The following is a 17,894-nucleotide window of genomic DNA, read 5'->3' on the forward strand; positions in this document are numbered from 1 at the left end:
CAAAAATTGCATTTTTTTAAATTAGCATTAATAATATGTTACTAGCATAGCTACACTGATGGAGGAAATAATGTACCTGCTATTATCATACAAATAAATCAGTGAACATTTTTCACTTTACTTTGGTAGCAACATATTTTGTGGTATCACATAATAGAAATACTGCATTACGTACTCATTGACACATAAATTTATTTTTACTAACAACGGTATAAATATTAATTTTTTGCGTGTTTGTATCTCTTCTACTAAACAATTAAACTGCACTCAGTTAAATTATCATTTTAAAACTAATACTTCCACCCAGAGATTAGAGAAATCTCTGCTTCCATCTGAGTTTTTGTTGGAAGTTATGTACCCACCCAACAGATAGTACTACATGTCATAAAACATGGTTTCATTTTTCTACGAGTCACACGTCTTTATCTCCCGCCCTGTTCTAAGGGAGTGCCGCGCTTTGTGGGGTTGTGTTTCAAACTGTCAATAAAGTAAAAAAAAATTTAAAATATATTTAAGTGTTTACGTTGTTTCTGAAATTATAGCAGGAAATGATTAAATCAACTAGAGTCAAGAAAGAATTAGAAAGGATAACCAGGCATCCACCGTTTGGTGTTTCGTGTTGGTTGAAAGATGAATCAAACTTGGATATCCTTGATGCTTGTAGGTTATAATTCTTGTTTGGTCTTTATAATATTTTTGGTAATGTCAAGGAGAAAGCAAACATAAATCCGCTATTGTGTCTACTAGGTTATGATTATATTATAATCATTTTGTAAAATGGTATTGTAAAATATTAGAAGGTTTTTTGGTAATTTAATGGTTGAAGGGTTGGTTAGGTTAGTTACATTTTAAACAAAATCTTGATAATGGTTTGGTAGGGACATTTAAATACTGTTTATAATGCGTGCAGTTTGTTATTCCTAACCATCATTAACACATACTACAGTATTTAAATGTAAATGTAGATCACTGGCTTTCGTAAACATTGTCTGAAGTTCCTTGGCTTCTGGGTGTTAGCTGTGTCAAAGGTGAAGATTTCTCCGACTTTGCAGTCGCCATCAGGTTCTTGTCGCTGATCCATTATATTGACATCCGTGGTATTTTCAATTTGCATAACATGCTTTGTGCATTTTATTTCAAGATGCACCACATACTTAAATAGAATCACTTATACCAGGTGCGTAGGAAGCAAATATTTAATGGGGGGGCAAAGGAGAGTTTCATAATAAGTGGTGGATTTAACAAAGGGGGTGTCCGGGGGCTCTCCCCCGGTAGAAAAAAAAATGTATTTTAAGGAGCCGAATGGTGCTATTTAAGCATCTTTCGTAAATAAAAATGCAACGAGCGGAAACATTTACTGGTCTTATATCCCACAATAATATTTCCGCTATCAGCACTGTGAAACGTGAATATTTAGAAGAAAACAAGAACAGTTGCCGCGCCGTATTTATTGTGCCTGTACACTTATCGAAAAGTCTCAATTTATTTTAAGGATAAAGTAATGCACAGACAAGAAAATCCCACAAAACCATTTAGCATTGCAATGAAGACAATGTCTCTTGTTCATCTGATGCAATGGCCGGGCAAAACCATCACTTTGCCTGACCATGAAATGTTATGTCCGGGCAGTCGCCTGGGTCGCCCCCCTGGTTCCTACGCTCCTGACTTGTACCATCGGGTGGGATGCGTGTCTTTTGTGATAATTTGGTACAAGGGCATGATGTGTACCTTATGGTTTAGTTTGTAGTGTAATGCTAATTTATGAATATTGTAATACCCCAAGGGTCTTAAAGAATTATTCAATAAGTAGATAAAAAGATTTGGATAAACTCAATACTGGGGCCCTCAATTAATAGCTATTAAAAGTCAACATCAGAGGCAACATTAGGAGTAAACAAAGCAAATTTAGAGACTCCCTACGAACACTAGGGAGAAAAAGGGATCGTTATTATAGATCAATTAAATAAAAACAGTTACGTCTATAGACTTCCTTATTTTATTAATCAGTGTTCTTTTTTTTTTTATATAGATTAAATTTTCCTTTGTAACATTTGTTTTTCATTGATAAGTGATCTTACTTAAATTCCTCACAATTACACTTATTATAGTATATTCTTTGAACTTATTTACTATCGGGCCGGCCCTGAATGTATAACAAAAATTACAATATTTAAAAACATGAATGAAATTAACATCGCTAACTTTACAGGTTGTACATATAGTCCTTGCAAAACATTATATAAATTTCCTCTCCTCGAACTGCTTTAACTGTCCACTGTCATAACTGGGTTACACTATTTTTGAGTTCGCAAAGAAAATAATGGAATGAAGCGGGTATTACCCGGGGCTGTATGTTGACGGTGATCGAGGTAGTAGGCCTAAAGATGGTGGATTCTGGTCAGGATCCGACTCTAGATGTTCCGGGAGAGGATTTTGGTTGCTTCAAACTTGAAACCCTGTCTGAAACAGAAGTCCAAATTCCAAAGAATCAGACCTGTTTCCAGACAGTATACTTAAATAGCGCAAAAGGCCAATAGCAATAGAGGTAAATTAAAGGGGGGGAAGACGTGAAGACTTACCAAAACAGGGTGTTGGTCCTGGCGCTCAGGAGAGGGCGTCTCGTCTCCGATTAAAAATATATATATATATACACACTAAGTTTCTCTACTTTTAACTAAACTACTGACTGGTTACTCTTAATTTTAGATAGGAACTTCATCCCTCTAGTCTGAGAAGACTACATAATATACGATGCGATGTCGATGAAGATCGCAGTTACAAACGGTACCAGTCAGTTAGGAGGCGCGCACCGAAGTCCCTTCAGAGCGGGATATCATCAGTATATAATAAGCGCAGGATCTTTAGAGAATGGGAGGGGGGCTAGGCTCTGAGCTGAAAATTACCGAGCCCACCCGAAGGTGTTCGGCATAAAAAATATCAGATCTTACTGGAGTGACTGCGCGACTGAGGCGCTATCTTTTGGTGGCGAGAAGAAGTACTAATAAATCGACTTGTGGCCGACGAGAGTGTCACTGCTTATGTTTATGGTTTAGGTTTATGGGGCCACCAGTGTTGCCACCTAGCGGCCCGAGATATAAGGATGAGAAAGGTTGTCGTTACCTCCGCGCGAGCGCGGTAGTGTTGGCGCTGCCGATGCCCACAAGTGGCGTTAGTGACCCCAGCCGTCTCTAGATGTCGTTAAAGTCCAGAATCGTACCTGCGGCTGTCAAGCCTGAGATGGCCTTGGATTCGGTTACCGTTCCCATGAGTTCACAAGCGGTCATCGTTCCTGGCTTCACTTCTGAGAAGAAAGGGTGGGGAAGCAGGGAAGGGGGACTGGCTTCAAAAAACGCATGGTCTGTGGGACGCAAGGCCCACGAGATCCTGCTGTCGTGTCTTGCTGCTAGTGAACCTTATACCAATTCGTGACAGAGTTAGCAGGGCTCAGCACTGCTTCACAAGCTGCTGTAGGAAAAAGTAGTCATGCGGAGAAATTAAGTTACCGGCCTCCGACGTGCCTCTAGGCGGGATAAATATTAGCCAGAATGCTAAGCTAGCATTAGGCTGGAAAAAAAATCTGCTCGCCTCTGAGAACAGAGTCTGAGGGCCTGGCCGTAAAGAAATAAGAAGAGAAAAAAAGAATAAATTTACAAAAATATATTTATGATAACAAAATTTTAAATAAAACGTGCCTAAATCCCTAATACACGGCACAATATATGTTGGTGTATGGTGGGGGGATAAAAGAAAGGAAAACTTCCCCCACCAGTTAGATCGGCTAACTGGTGTGTTTTAGTGTCGTGATGTCGTGAGCTATTATAGGCTTGTAAGTGTGATCTAAGCAAATGACCTAATTAATCTAAGGGTTGGCGTGTAGTGTACAGCTGTACAAGCCGCTCCAAGGAAACTCTTTAGACACACGCATGTGCATGCCCCAGTGAATGAGGCCGACACTCACACAGGTATGTTATCGTGTGGTCGTGTTGGTGTAGAGAGAAATTTACATATTAGTAATGATTGGCCGCGCTAGGTACGTAAACTACTGCATTCACAAGCATCAGTGAAATATAGGACGAGCCAATATAACATAGAAGGTTTTCCCTCAGTGGGAAGCTTGTAGTAGACCTGGAACAGAAAAAAGAAAATATTTTTGTGAATTTTTGTAGAATACTAGGGAAGTTGTTAACTTATTTATTTTGTTGTAACTGCCTGCAGCCCACAAACGCTTTAGCCCCCCTTCCACAACCAGGTTCTTGAAACTCTCCTACCTTTAAATATTCTTGCCTGAGTCGGGAGTGTTTCCTGATTGCCTGTAGCTTCACCTCAGTAGGTACTCCTACTCGGATTGGCCCACAGCTGCAGCCAATCAGAAACACTCCTCTCTCAGGTGAGAGCATTTAGGGCCCACGCACACGAGCGACTGTGGCGCGACTGCGTGGCGAGGAGGTATACGCAGATAAGCCACCATTGAAAACGCGCTGAGCCTCGCACACGGGCGATAGTCGCGCACGTCTGTGGCGGGCTGACGCGGGTCCCCGCGTCTCAGTGGTGCGACAGAGTGGCGCGTACGCATTCACACGGGCCACTTCCTGTGACGCGACAGACCCGCGCGGACTGTTTTCCAATGGCTTCTTACGATTCCGGCCGTTTTATAATGGCGATAGAATCACGACCAGCAATTTGGGATTCAAGATGTGATGCATACAGCAACAAAATTTTACGAGGAAAGGCTTGGGAAGAAATGTGTGCAATTTTTGTTGAAGATTTTGTTGACATGGATGCTGCAAGAAAGAACCAAGCAGGTATGTGTAGGTGCATTACAAAGTAAAATGTGTTTTGTTAATACTAGAGATGGACGAGTTGAGGTTTTTTGGCGTCGAGTCGAGTCGAGCCGAGTTTAGCAATTCATATTTCGAGTCGAGTCGAGTTCGAGTCACAAAATTTTTGAAGAGGTCGAGTCAGTTCGTGTTTCATAATTTTATAATTTTTTGCGTCGAATATGATAAATAAAATATTACTACACCCATTGATATAAAAATTGTGTATCCAAGATGCATCTGCATTATTTAAATATTTTAAATGATTAATTAGCAAATCATTATGTTATTTAAATATTTTAAATGATTAATTCAAATCATTATGTTATTTAAATATAAAAAACTAAGCTTTATTTCAACATGATTCCACAGTATCTTTAATGTAGCTATCCTAACCAAATAAACCGTCCACAATGTTTTAAAGTATTTATAATGTAGCTAACCTAACCTAATTGACCATAGTTATCATGAGTTGTCCAAAATAAACGTTCACGGACACACTGCAAACGAAAAATATGGCGGCGTACAAATAAATACTGTTGCCTTGTTTATAGTATTTCCTTTTATCAACACCGCCATATTTATTTACAATGAACAAAAAAAACGAAGATGTACGATCGGGAGTTTGGCTCTTTCGTATGTGAAAAGAAGGCTTCCCGAGTTACGTAACTTTTTTTTTCCGATCCACCGGCAAATCCCCACATGAACAAACAGCTCAAGGCATATAGGCCTTGTCACATTGTCACATTCTCAATGTAAATACACTTTCCGCGGCAAGATTATTCGCCCGGAACTTGTTACAACTACAAGAATATGAATATGTTTTTAAATAAATATTTCATTCATTTGATTTGGCGATCAGTAACTGATTGCCAAATAAAATGCATGAGCGTTGTTATTATATTTTATTCAAACAAAAAGAAAGTAATTTTATCCTAAACGTTATTGACACGCAGCGCTGCGTAGCGGATCACAGCTAAATTTAGTTCTAAAATGCAAGGCTGGTTGGCCTAACACGCAGCTATTTTCACGCATCACGGCTTGGTGTTATTTACTAAATATTACAATATAATTATTTTATGTTTTTATGTTTAGGTTACGGAAATCTCTTGTTTATACGAGTTATTATAAACGGGGCACGATAAACGTGATGATTATTAATATATGTGCGTTTTGCAACAAATTTTTCTTCAGTGAAAATCCATTGACGTATTTTGTAAACAAATGCGGTACCGTATTTGAAGTAAGCACAGGATGAAAAACAAAATGAAAACAGTGCACGCTGTTTTCCAAGTATTTTTTTTATTTTATAAAATGGTCATGTGACATAATTTTGTCCTATAAACTGTCGCCACTATCGACAAAATCACGTTACGACGTCACGTTCATAAATGAAGGTAGGCCTAGGTTTGGTTGCACTTGTACCTATTATAGCGCCGTAGCACGGTAGCGGGCAAGGTTAGGTTTGCACGGGATTTGTTTTGTTTAAAGGTCATTATCATTTCTTGCTGTATTAATAATTTGGCGAAAACGTTAAGACAACCTATAATAAAGTGCTATAATGTCACGATGCTGGTACTTAACTCGAAACGTGTTTCGAGTCTCGAACTTGATAAAATATGTGACTCGGTTTTCGAGTCGAGTCAATCTGACCCAACTCGGCTCGGCTCGACTCGATAAACCAAGACTCGACCCATCTCTAGTTAATACCTAACTGCGTATAGGGTTACCAGACGTCCGGCAAAAGGAGGACATGTCCTCCTTTTTATGTATTTTTTTGCGTCCGGCCGGATTTTCCTTAATGCTCCAAAATGTCCGGCTTTTTTATAAAGTGAGATAATTCCTGCAGTTACACTCTGAGTAAAGCGCGTGGTGCGCGCTAATACGCTGTCCGCAGTCACCCCACTAGTTAGTAGTTCTATGACAGCTTGACAGGTAGCAGCACATGCAGAAGCACGTGTTTTTAATATGATGTATATGCGTAGTTTGTTTGATTCTTTATACTGAAACTGTATTAAATGCCAAAACATTGTAAAATAGCGTACTCCATTGTAATTAATTCATGGCGTTTTAGAAAAAATATATTGTCCTCCCTTTTTAATGAAATGTCCTCCTTTTTCGAGGTGAATGTCCTCCTTTTTTGTTATCAGTGTCTGGTAACCCTAACTGCGTATTAAGTTGTATTTTAACATTCAAAAAACTTTTTCGACACAACCTTCAAATATCAATATATCAGTTTAGGGATTTTTGTAATCATAACAAAGGTTTATATAAATTAGGAAGGATAGCGTATGTAGGTGCATATATAATACACACACAATAGAATAATCAAATATTAGGCTAGTCTGAAATATCCCTATGGGCTCCGGCTAAGTTCTGGTTGTTTTATTAACTGCGAAACAAAGACAGTACCTACTACACATATATCACTGGGTTCCAGAAACACTGTTCAACCCTTGGGACGTAATTATACCTAATGTAAGCAACAGCGTAGGGAAGCCACCACCAACAATGAATACTCCTGACAATTACCATGTTTCAAAATTTTGTTTTTAGTTTTATTACTCATCATGAAAGACTCCAATCAACAAGAATAAAAGAACAACACATAGTATTGCATCACAAGTATGACGAGAGCTAAATATCTTTACAACAATAGCACAAAGCAATACTTAACTTGTTCAGATTTCTATTTGTGTGCAACAATATTTGAAACTCGGAAAAATCGTCAGTGCCAACAATATGAAAGGTACAATCCAGGATGTTATATTCGGCGCTCGTTACAACGATAGTCCATTAACAATTAGTTCCAAGATGTTCAGTAACAATTTGATCCACAACGCAGGTTTTCATAAGGGGTTCAATAAATAATTTAAAATTAAATATCCGAATATAAGCCTCAGCGGTAAGCACGGATCCTTTCACACAAGACCACTGGTTGGGCTAGATTGGCAACAATGGCTAATTTAAATGTCCTGTAATTTTCTTATTTGTTACTTGATAAAATTGGTTTTTACTGGATTTAATCACATAAAAAACTGTGCCAGCGACGTAGTTCACATTTATGAAGCGGTAGGCATAATAAATTTTAATCGGCGTCAGGTCGAACAATAGCAGGGTTCCTACAATCTGGAATGTCAGGGATAGTCAGGGAAAGTCAGGGAAAGTCAGGGAAAAATAAAGATGTCAGGGAAAGTCAGTGAGATAGCTTTAAAGTCAGTGAAATGTAGTGGAAAGTAAAATTTCGAAAAAATAACTCTGAAAGAAATATATCTAATCAAAAAAACATCATACATCATCTCTAGTTGCAATAAATTCTATTTCGCTCACTGTATCTTTTGAAGGTTACTGCAGTCTTCTGCATGCAGTGGTGAATGAAGATGTGAAAGTAGTAAAGAAGTTCACTAACTCGGCTTGTATGTCTTAAGTTTTGAGAAATATTAAGTATTATGCCTACGCTATATTTACCATTAATAGTGTTTTGCCAACACACTTACTAGTTTGTTTCAAAATACAGTGTAACCCTGAATTACACTTTTCAAGGGGAAAACTGAAAAAGGTGTAATTCGGAGGAAAGTGTAATTGAGGGGAAAGTAAAATTTTACTAAAAACTACTTGATGATAGATATAATTATTCTTCAAGTCAACGCTTGATGTAATAAAGTTTTAGAACAATAACTATATTATTTTTGTTTGCAATTAACTTTAGTATTTAATGGCAATCCTAAAACTTAAGTAAAAATATGTTATAGGCCTAACATTAACAACTTGATATTTTTTAATTTTTTTTTGCCATTGGTCCACATTGTTCTGCGGCATTTTCGATGGACGTTCAATTATGAGCAATTGTGTTTAATGTAGACACGAGAAATTATCAATGCCTTGGCTAAGGCCAAACGCGATCCAACATGGTTGTCAAACTACCTCAAAATAACCCATTTTTGCTTAACTGTTACAGCGTTTCTTTGACGACCACTCGCCATTGCACGAATATCGCGAAAATTAATCATTAACGTGAAAAAATATCTATAGAACGTGTCAATAAAGCACGAAAATTTACTTCAAGGTAAACAAAAACAAAGCCCAAAATCACTGGTACCAAACCAACACAGCGGTGCGCAGTATGTGTTGTCAACGTTTGCCAAGGAGTGAGAAACTCTATTTGCTACGTGGACGTGTTATTTTCACTACATGGAACGATCACCCATGAAAAAACACCATATTTCAAGGATTTATATATTTTACGGTGATATAGTATTTTAAACAACGCGAACCTAACCTAACCTCCTAGAAAATAAAAATAGAAAGAAGTTTTATTTATGTAACTGACCGAACCTAACTTAACCTTTCACTTTGGTAAACTTCAGAACTGTTCGGGTTGTGGTTGTGGCTCTCTTGCCTGTGAAAAGAAGGCTACCTGTTTGTTGCATGTGGAGTAGTAAGCTTTTGTGTGTAACCATCCACCTACTTTGTTTTGTTCCAGGTTGATTATGTAAAGACTGTTACAGTTCATTATGTCTGAAAAAAAAACTGTATTTAATCAGCTGTGGCTGAACCCAGCTCTGTTTCCAGATTTTTCAGCATGGGGGCGTCCGGTAGATGGGCATAATACTCAAGCATTTTGTAGTGTGTGTAAAAAGACTTTGAACTTGAGCAATATGGGAAAGCAAGCATTAGTTTCTCATGGGAAAGGACCAACCCATTTGAAAATGTTGGGAGGTGCGACAAGTCAGACTTCTTTGTCTTCTTTTTTCATAAAGACGCCAGGTAATATTGCAAGTTGTTCTGGATCAACAGCGATTTCAGACGTTAACCTAGACAAGGAACAGAGTAGTGATTCTTCTTGCTCAAATACTGTCTTCACGTCACAATGCACTCAGCTTCAGATAAACACGGTCACTAGTCTACAGAATGTAGTGCCTCAAAGAAATCTCAACAATTATGTTTTAAAAGAAGATGCAATGAAAGCAGAGATTATTTGGAGTCTACAGGTTGTGTGCAAGAAAATGTCTTTTAATTCTTGCAGTAACATAAGTACTGTATTTAAAATGATGTTTCCCGATAGTGCAGTTGCCAATGCATTTACTTTAGGAGGAGATAAAGTTGCGTATGTTCTTCTTCATGGGCTAGCACTGTACTTCCAGCAGAATATGCTAGATCGCCTGAAGTTGTGCGAAAATTTTGTATTATGTTTTGATGAAGCATTGAACAAAGTAATTCAGCGAGGACAAATGGACATAGTAATCAGGTTTTGGGATGAAGAAAAGCAAATGGTTATTACCAGATACTTGAATAGTGTGTTTCTTGATAGAAGCATAGCTGAACATTTGCTTAGGCATTTTTTGGATGGAATTGCTCCTCTGTCACCTTCCAAAATAATCCAGGTGTCTATGAATGGCCCCAACGTCAATTTGAAATTGTTCAAATGTCTCCAAGAACACATCAGATCCACCACAAGCAATGAAACTTTCACATTACTGAATCTCGGAACGTGTAGTTTGCATGTGGTTCATGGTGCTTTGAAAACTGGCATTGAATATGTTGGATGGGACATAAGTACCTTGTTGCTACACTTAGGTATATTTTCTTTTCCATGATTCTCCAGCTTGGCGAGAATTATTTACAGAGCTGATGGAATGCACAATATTTCCTTTGAAGTTCTGTAATGTACGTTGGCTAGACAATGCCAAGTGCCTTAAAAGAGCGTTAGAGATGTGGGATCATGTTGCAAAATTTGTTAATGTAGCCAAGCTTCCGAAGACAAAAGTTGCAAAAACCTTGATTGAAGCAGCTTGTGATCCATTTGCAAAGTGTAAATTGGCATTCTGCAAGACAATTGCAGATGAGTGTGAGCCCTTTCTTAAGAAGTTTCAAACTTCAAAACCCATGAGTCCATTTATTTTTGAAGCAGTGGAGAAACTTCTGAGAGAAATTATGAACCGCTGTGTAAAGCCTAAGTGATGAAGTGTACTAGCACAAATATGCTCTCTATTGATGTAAAAAAATCAGAAAATTTAATCCTAAGCAATAAAGTTGATGTTGGATTTGCAGCAAAACGCTTTCTTGCAGAAGTATCAACCTCTGTAACGGAAAGAGAAAAGTTTGAGTTTATGCATGAATGTCGTGGTATGTTGACAGCCATGACTGCCAAACTTCAAGAAAGATGTCCTTTGAAGTACAAAGCAGTTAGAGGATTGTCTTCTCTAGATCCCTCGATTATTCAACACTCACCTTCGATTGGTCAGAAAAGGTTTTCTTTTCTTTTAGAAGAGCTACTTGCTTCAAACAAAATAGATGATGAAGTTGCAGAAAAGGCTAAAAAAGAATACTGTAACTTGTGTGATGTGAAGAAAACTGTACTTAGGGAAAGGTTTCAAGAACACTGCGAAACTAATGAGGAGGCAAGACTCTATAACTCCTATGGAAACTTCACGAGAGGAAGTGAAGTGTACAAAAACCTGTGGGAAGTAATTAAGATATGTCTTGTGCTCTCCCATGGTAATGCAACTGTGGAAGGGGGTTTTTCAATTAATAAGTCACTATTGGTTGAAAACATGCTAGAAAAGACAGTGATAGCACAACGCCATATTCAAGATGAAGTGCAACAGGCAGGAGGGATTGAGAATGTGAAAATAGATAAAAGGATGTTAGATTATGTGAAAAGTGCTCGAAAACGATATCAAGATTATTTGGAACTAAGAAAAAAGAAAACAAGTGAGGAATCAACAAGAAAGGGAGAATAAAGATTCTTAGAAACACAAGTAAAAGAGTTAGTAGAAGAAAGAAAAAAATTTATGAGGGAAATAGAACAGAAAAAGGAAGCAATAGAAAGGGAATTAAAAGAACTTGAAAAAGAAATGAGCTTTGCTCTAACTAGTATTTCAAATTTTTTTGAATTTATTTGTTACATGTTAACATATAATTGAATTACGTATTTATTGAACCACAGTGTTTTGAATGTTTTTAATATTCATGTCAAAAATGGAAGTTTTAGTAAAGTTTGTGTCTGCTTTCTGATATTTATGTTTAAGGTGTGGTACGGTTAGCTGAAGGGGATGGGAGGCCAATATAATTAGGGCACAGTTAAAAAATCAATATTTTTTTGTAAAACTGAATTATTTTTCGTAATTGGTCAGGGAAGTTTCAATGAATGGTCAGGGAAATAAATTTGACTCAGGCTGTAGGAACCCTGAATAGGGACAATGACGATGGTAGCTTCTTTCACCTATAGTAGAGACAAAACTTATTTAGTCAGACAACCTAAATAAATAATCAATAACTACATTAGTTTTCCTCTCTACGACACTATCAACTGGACAATCTACACAAAATATAAAACTTTGATATAATGTGGATATCAAAAATGAACAAGTACTATTAATACATTTCAAAAAGTTTCTTGAAATATTGAAACTGAGATATTTATTAAATAACTCGCATCATCATATTTTAGCACATATTTTGGCTTATTAATCAATGTAAAATAACATCTTGTAGGCCTAGTTGTAGCTGAATTTAGCACTCATCATTCCAAAAACTGTGCTGTTTCAGTAATAAAAAATTCAGAATACAACGATAAAACTCAGATTGTGTTTTTGAAAGAAAAGTCAATCATGCATTCGATTCTACCACGGCACAGATCCTTCGGCACTACAAAAGTAATTCGCAAACTTTTCTCTGATCATTAAAGCCGATCGTGGACCACCTATTTGCACTTCAGTTTCACCTTCATCTAGTCCCACAACATTCAGGGTGCTGTCAAAGTCTATGCCATCCCTTTCTCTTACGAAGTTGTGTAGTATACAACACGCTTTTATAATAGTTTCAGAATTACGCACGTTTAAATTCAGTGCCCTATGAAGAATACGCCATTTATTGGTGAGAATGCCAAACGAACATTCTATGTATCGTCTTGCTCGCGAAAGTCTGTAATTAAATATTTTCTTCTTTTGTGAAAGTTTTTTTCCACCATATGGTCTCTGCATGTGGGTAGAAATAGCAAATGCTTCATCACCAACAAAAGTGAAGGGAAGTGGATCTCCATCCCTGGATATTGGTCTGTTGTTACGGATATTCAAAGTATTGTTTGATGCTTTCCAAAGAGCTCACTGTTTTAATATATCGATGAATCAGATGCCTTGCCATATGATCCCACATCAACAAATGTGAACCTGTAGTTAGCATCACACAGTGCTAATAATACCATGGAAAAATGTTTCTTGTAAAAAAAGTATGTAGATCCACTGCCCGCTGGTTGAATGACTCTCACATATTTATCATCTATTGCTCCTAGCAGTTCGGGAAATTGGCACGAGTCTCAAAACCATCTACGATCTTGAGCCATTCTTCCTGAGTCAATTGTGGAAAACAGGTTTCATGTAGAGGCTGCCAAAGTTTTTCACAGACATCTCCGACAATCTTCACAGCAGTAGTTTGCCCACATTGTAAAGTGTTGTGTAGATCCATGAAAGAGCATCCAGTAGCAAGATATCTGAAAGAAAGAAAAATTATATTTAGGTTATGCATACGCGTGTGGTAGTGTTCATCTTGAGAGTGGTAATCTCATTTTAGTATGAAAAACCTGTTTTGATTTTTTTTAATGTTTTAATTTACTGATTACAAAACGTTAGAAAACGTTGGTAAATTATACGCAATGCGTCTTAACTGTACGCCTTTAAACATTTTTATGTGTAACATCTCGGCTCTCGGTGTATGGCATTTGTTAGGAGTAATTTCGTGAATGGAACGAACGTAAATGTGTTAATACTGTGCTGCGGCACAAGACGTGAACCAAAGTTCATAAAGCCAAACCAAGTGAACCATAAAGTAATAATTGACTAATGAATTTTAACAATATGCGAAGTATTCAAATTAAATTACTTGTTGAAAAAACAGGTCTAAAGCCGGGTTTCATCAAGTATTTTTTAACTTTTATGGGAACAGTTTTATCATATAGATTAATTAGAATTTCTGTCTACAATATAATGATTTGATATTTGATGTAGCTTCTCTGGCAGCGAATTCTAGCGGAGGATGCGGAAACTACGTGTGGTTCGTGTCAAGAAACGTTGAAGAAACCTTTATCACGCTCGGCATTATTACAAAGAATTTTACCTTAAATTTCGTTACCGAGTTTCGTATTATAAATATAGGCCTATTTGCAATGTGAGAACACATGAATTTGCTCGTTACCGAGTTTAGATGTTACACATCTCTGGCATGTACTATATGACTCCATTGTTTTTTTTTTATTATTTAAGTTGTTTTTTTTCAGCTATCGACCTACAAAGAAGATGGAAAAGTTTGAGATATTCATTTAGAAGAGAATTGTCCAAAAGTAAAAAAAACAAGTCAGGCTCTTCAGCAGAAACTGGGCGTAAGGAATATATTTATTTTAAGCAGATGAGTTTCCTGCTGCCAGTATGTGAAACCAAGCCTCGGGAACCAGAAGATGAAATGTCTGTTGGCCAAGAAGTGGATGGAACAAGTGAAGATTATAGGCATTGTTCTACCCCTCCTGCTTCGAAGAGGAAGCAATCATGCGCTTCAGAAGAACAACAACTCCTACGCACACTTTCGCAGAGTTTACAAAAGAAGATGGCACAGACAGAAAATTTTGACAGTGACAGACATTTTTTACTGAGCCTTCTGCCTCACTTGAAAGCACTCCCAGATGATGCCAAGCTGGATTTTCAGTTAGAAATCATGCATACTCTAAAAAAGTACAAACAGGCTACATCTTCATATCCCCACTTTCTAGGTCCTCACTCAAACCCATGTCAACCTTCATCGAGCATGATAACTCCGCATGCTCTTCCTCTCCAACATCCAGGTCTTCATGCAACAACAACTGGGCGACCTCAAGCTCCAGCCATTCCAATCAACCAAAACTCATTCAGTTCACCAGTGTATCAAACGGCAGGTTCTTCCGCCACAACCCATTTTCAGCAGTTTCGACCACCATCAGCAGTAGCATCCCAAGCAGAGTCTGATGATTCAAATATATGTGAAGACTTTTTTTAATTAAATTTTGCAATAACTGCTATCAATACTAACATTTTCAAGATTGTTTTATGGTATGCAGTGATCACTACATTTATTGTTGTGTTTAAAGTATTAATTTTTTATTGAAATATTAAGTTTGTTTATTGAATAACTAGTTTTTTTTATGGTTTTAATGATAATAATTTATATAACTATACGAATGTACACTAATGTCAAAGAGATTTTGCCGTTTTGTAAAATGAAACTAGTTACAATATATATTTTATTTTTAAACATTTTCCTAGTCTCTCAAAATAAATAAAACTATTCAGAAAAAAATATTAAAGCCTACCTTAGTGTGATTGCAAATCTCTCCTTGGCAGGTATTCTTCTTCTCATATTGGTGTCAGCCTTCTCGATATAAACTCTGAGCAAGGCAAGAAGCTGTGCAAAATATTCTTGTCTCATTCGAAAATAGTTGAAAAACTTCGAAGTGTCTTCTTGAAGCGCACTCATAATAGTATAGAACTGCCCATTAGCCAGCCGTTCCGATGTTATAGGGTGCATCCATAGTGATCGCTGTTGCCTACGACGACGACGCCTTACGAGGAGAACAATGAGAAGAGCTTCCTCGTCGGAGTCCATGACCAGACTACAGTATTTCTCTGTGGCGCTTCTCTGCAGCTTTGTCATTCACACGGGCCACCGAGTGGCGACACTCAGTGGCGCCACACGGTGGCTTGTTCGCGCCACGCAGTCGCGCCACAGAGTCGCTCGTGTGCGTGGGCCCTTAAATGCAGAATAATTTTGTCAATAACATCTTTTAGACTTAAGTGACAAAGAAATTAGATAATTGTCAAGCTTCATTAAAAATACTTTAAAATAGTGTGAACAGCTAATTAGGATAAGTTAGTTACAATAAAATTCTGTGAAACAGTGTGACTGGTTGGTTAGGTTGCATTAGCTACATTACAAATACTATAAAATAATGTAGCTATACTAACCTAACCAACTATTCACTACTTAAAACTTTTTAAAATATAGCTAACCAAACCAACCTTCCACAATATTATAAAGCATTTTCAATTTAGCTATCCTAACCTAACCGGCCAGTGAAAAAATACTGAACATGCATGAACACTGCCTTGAAATAAACTGTTGTGAATCTTAGGTTTCCATTGTGGGTCTGTGTGCATGTTTGTTTGGGAATACTTGAGCAATAGGGGTGTTATATTATTAATGAAAATAGTTAATATTATATGCTATCCACAGAGTCGACAAAATGGCAGTGGCCGCGTCAATGCACAATATTGTAATGTAACGTATAAACTTTAATATCTCTGAAACTAGTGGGAACTTATTAATGCTGTTTTGAAACACAAAATATTTGTGGTACTAAAATACCTCATTTTAGGAATTTGAGTTATGGAAAAGTCTTGATGTAAGAGTTTTAAAAATCCCAATGTATTTATCATATTTTTAATTTAGTTGCAAAAAATGTTTCATTTTAGTCGTGATATCTAATACCTGCAAAAACATAGTCTTTGTGGTATAACTTAGTCCTAGCCTAATAGAAAATAGACAACTAAGTAAAACATAAAAATTACATAATTACACTCAAAATTTACTCTTTTTTTTTCTTTTCAAAATATACTTACAATGGCTCATGCATACGTACATAAATTTGGTGAAATATTGAAATAAATATGCAATATCACAAAATAACTAATTCATGAAAAGATTTTAAACATACTATTACATGTTCTGAATCCACAAACTATTTTATTGTTGCAGCATGCACATGCTACTCTGACAACTGTTTTAAACTGAAGAAATATTAAAAATCAGAATGGGAAATTTGTACCAACTTATACATTCTCGAGAATGTTCATTATAATTTGTCCAATTGTTTATCAAACTTTCAGTTAAAGAAAGTATTTTAAAAATACATCTTATATTTTACACACAAAATAATACATAAATTTATTCTATAAAGTGTTTAAAATCGCATACCACTACCATTTGGTAGTAATCACAACTCTGTTTTTCCTTCCAAGGAGACACATGAAAATCACTGAAAAGTCATTTATGGTGGAAATTGTACAAAAACGTAAGAGCAGACGGAAAAACCATTAAGATCTAATGGTAAAAAAAAACTACGTGCAAGTAATACCACAATGTCTGCAAAAAAAAATGATAATAGCAAATGCGAAAAAAAAAATTTTCTTTTCCATTTTGCATAGTTATGTAGGCCCTTTTTATTTATAATCATGCTTATCTCCTCTATAGAGATGGAGTAACAAAAAAAACTCTATCGAGGGATATTGAAGAAGGAATTGGCCATGGCTCACACCATTCAAGAGAGATCTCAGGAAACGTAGAAAAACTTAAATCAGAATGGCTGTACCGGTGTTGGAAGCAAGCTCCTCTCAAAATCCAGTTTCTATCATTGTACTGGCTGAAGTACCCAGCGGTGCTCGGGCTTTACGCAGCATGAAGATGCTTCTCTGAATTGGAGGGGGAGGGGGCTTTTTTTTTTTTTCCCCTAAACCTCATGTAATACAGTACATTTTATTTAGATAGGAAACAAACATCTTTTCTTTTTTTTTATCTATCTTGACTCTTTCATAGCAGAGCTTGAGGATAACAAATTGTTTTTAGTTTGTCTATCTGGATCATAAACAAACAAGCAATATGAACACCGACTCTTGAACAAGCCACTTATAGTTGTTCCATGTGTAAAACATAGCGTTTCCAAATTAATGTATGCCCCACATAAAGATTGCCCCTGTGTCTTGTTGATTAGTAATACTCAGACAGATTGGCTTTTTAGAAAGGAAAGAAAAAAATTGGAAAACATTGCTTTCACACACTACTCGCGTCCCTAAATTTACTCCGAAGAGATGGTTTTATAATTACTACTAGTTTGTGAAAAAATTAAGTTTTTGTATTTTACATTACAATACCAGAGATTTTAAGCTGCTGCTGCTGCTGCTGCTGCTGCCATTCTTTGTGTACCCGCAAAAAAAAAAGGAATATATGTTTTCCATATACTTCAGACGTTCCTGAATTAACCCTGAAAGGAAGGTTTTT

General features: G+C 36.7%; 1 protein-coding gene across 4 annotated transcripts in view; it reads left to right on the forward strand.

Annotated features, from left to right (window-relative positions):
- Positions 1-426: 426 nt before the first annotated feature.
- LOC134541750 (ubiquitin-conjugating enzyme E2 T-like) overlaps positions 427-17,894 on the forward strand; it is a 71,271-nt gene continuing 53,803 nt past the window's right edge. For 2 of the 4 annotated variants that reach the window (XM_063385411.1, XM_063385413.1), the window contains exon 1: positions 427-660. In XM_063385411.1, the coding sequence (XP_063241481.1) occupies positions 549-660 (112 nt within the window). In that variant the 5' untranslated portion in view covers positions 427-548. Of the gene's footprint in view, positions 4,803-17,894 lie in introns of all 4 variants that reach the window. The other 2 variants (XM_063385410.1, XM_063385412.1) reach the window with 1 other exon arrangement.

This window comes from Bacillus rossius, assembly GCF_032445375.1.
Source record: "Bacillus rossius redtenbacheri isolate Brsri chromosome 4 unlocalized genomic scaffold, Brsri_v3 Brsri_v3_scf4_1, whole genome shotgun sequence".
NCBI classification, from domain to species: domain Eukaryota; kingdom Metazoa; phylum Arthropoda; class Insecta; order Phasmatodea; family Bacillidae; genus Bacillus; species Bacillus rossius.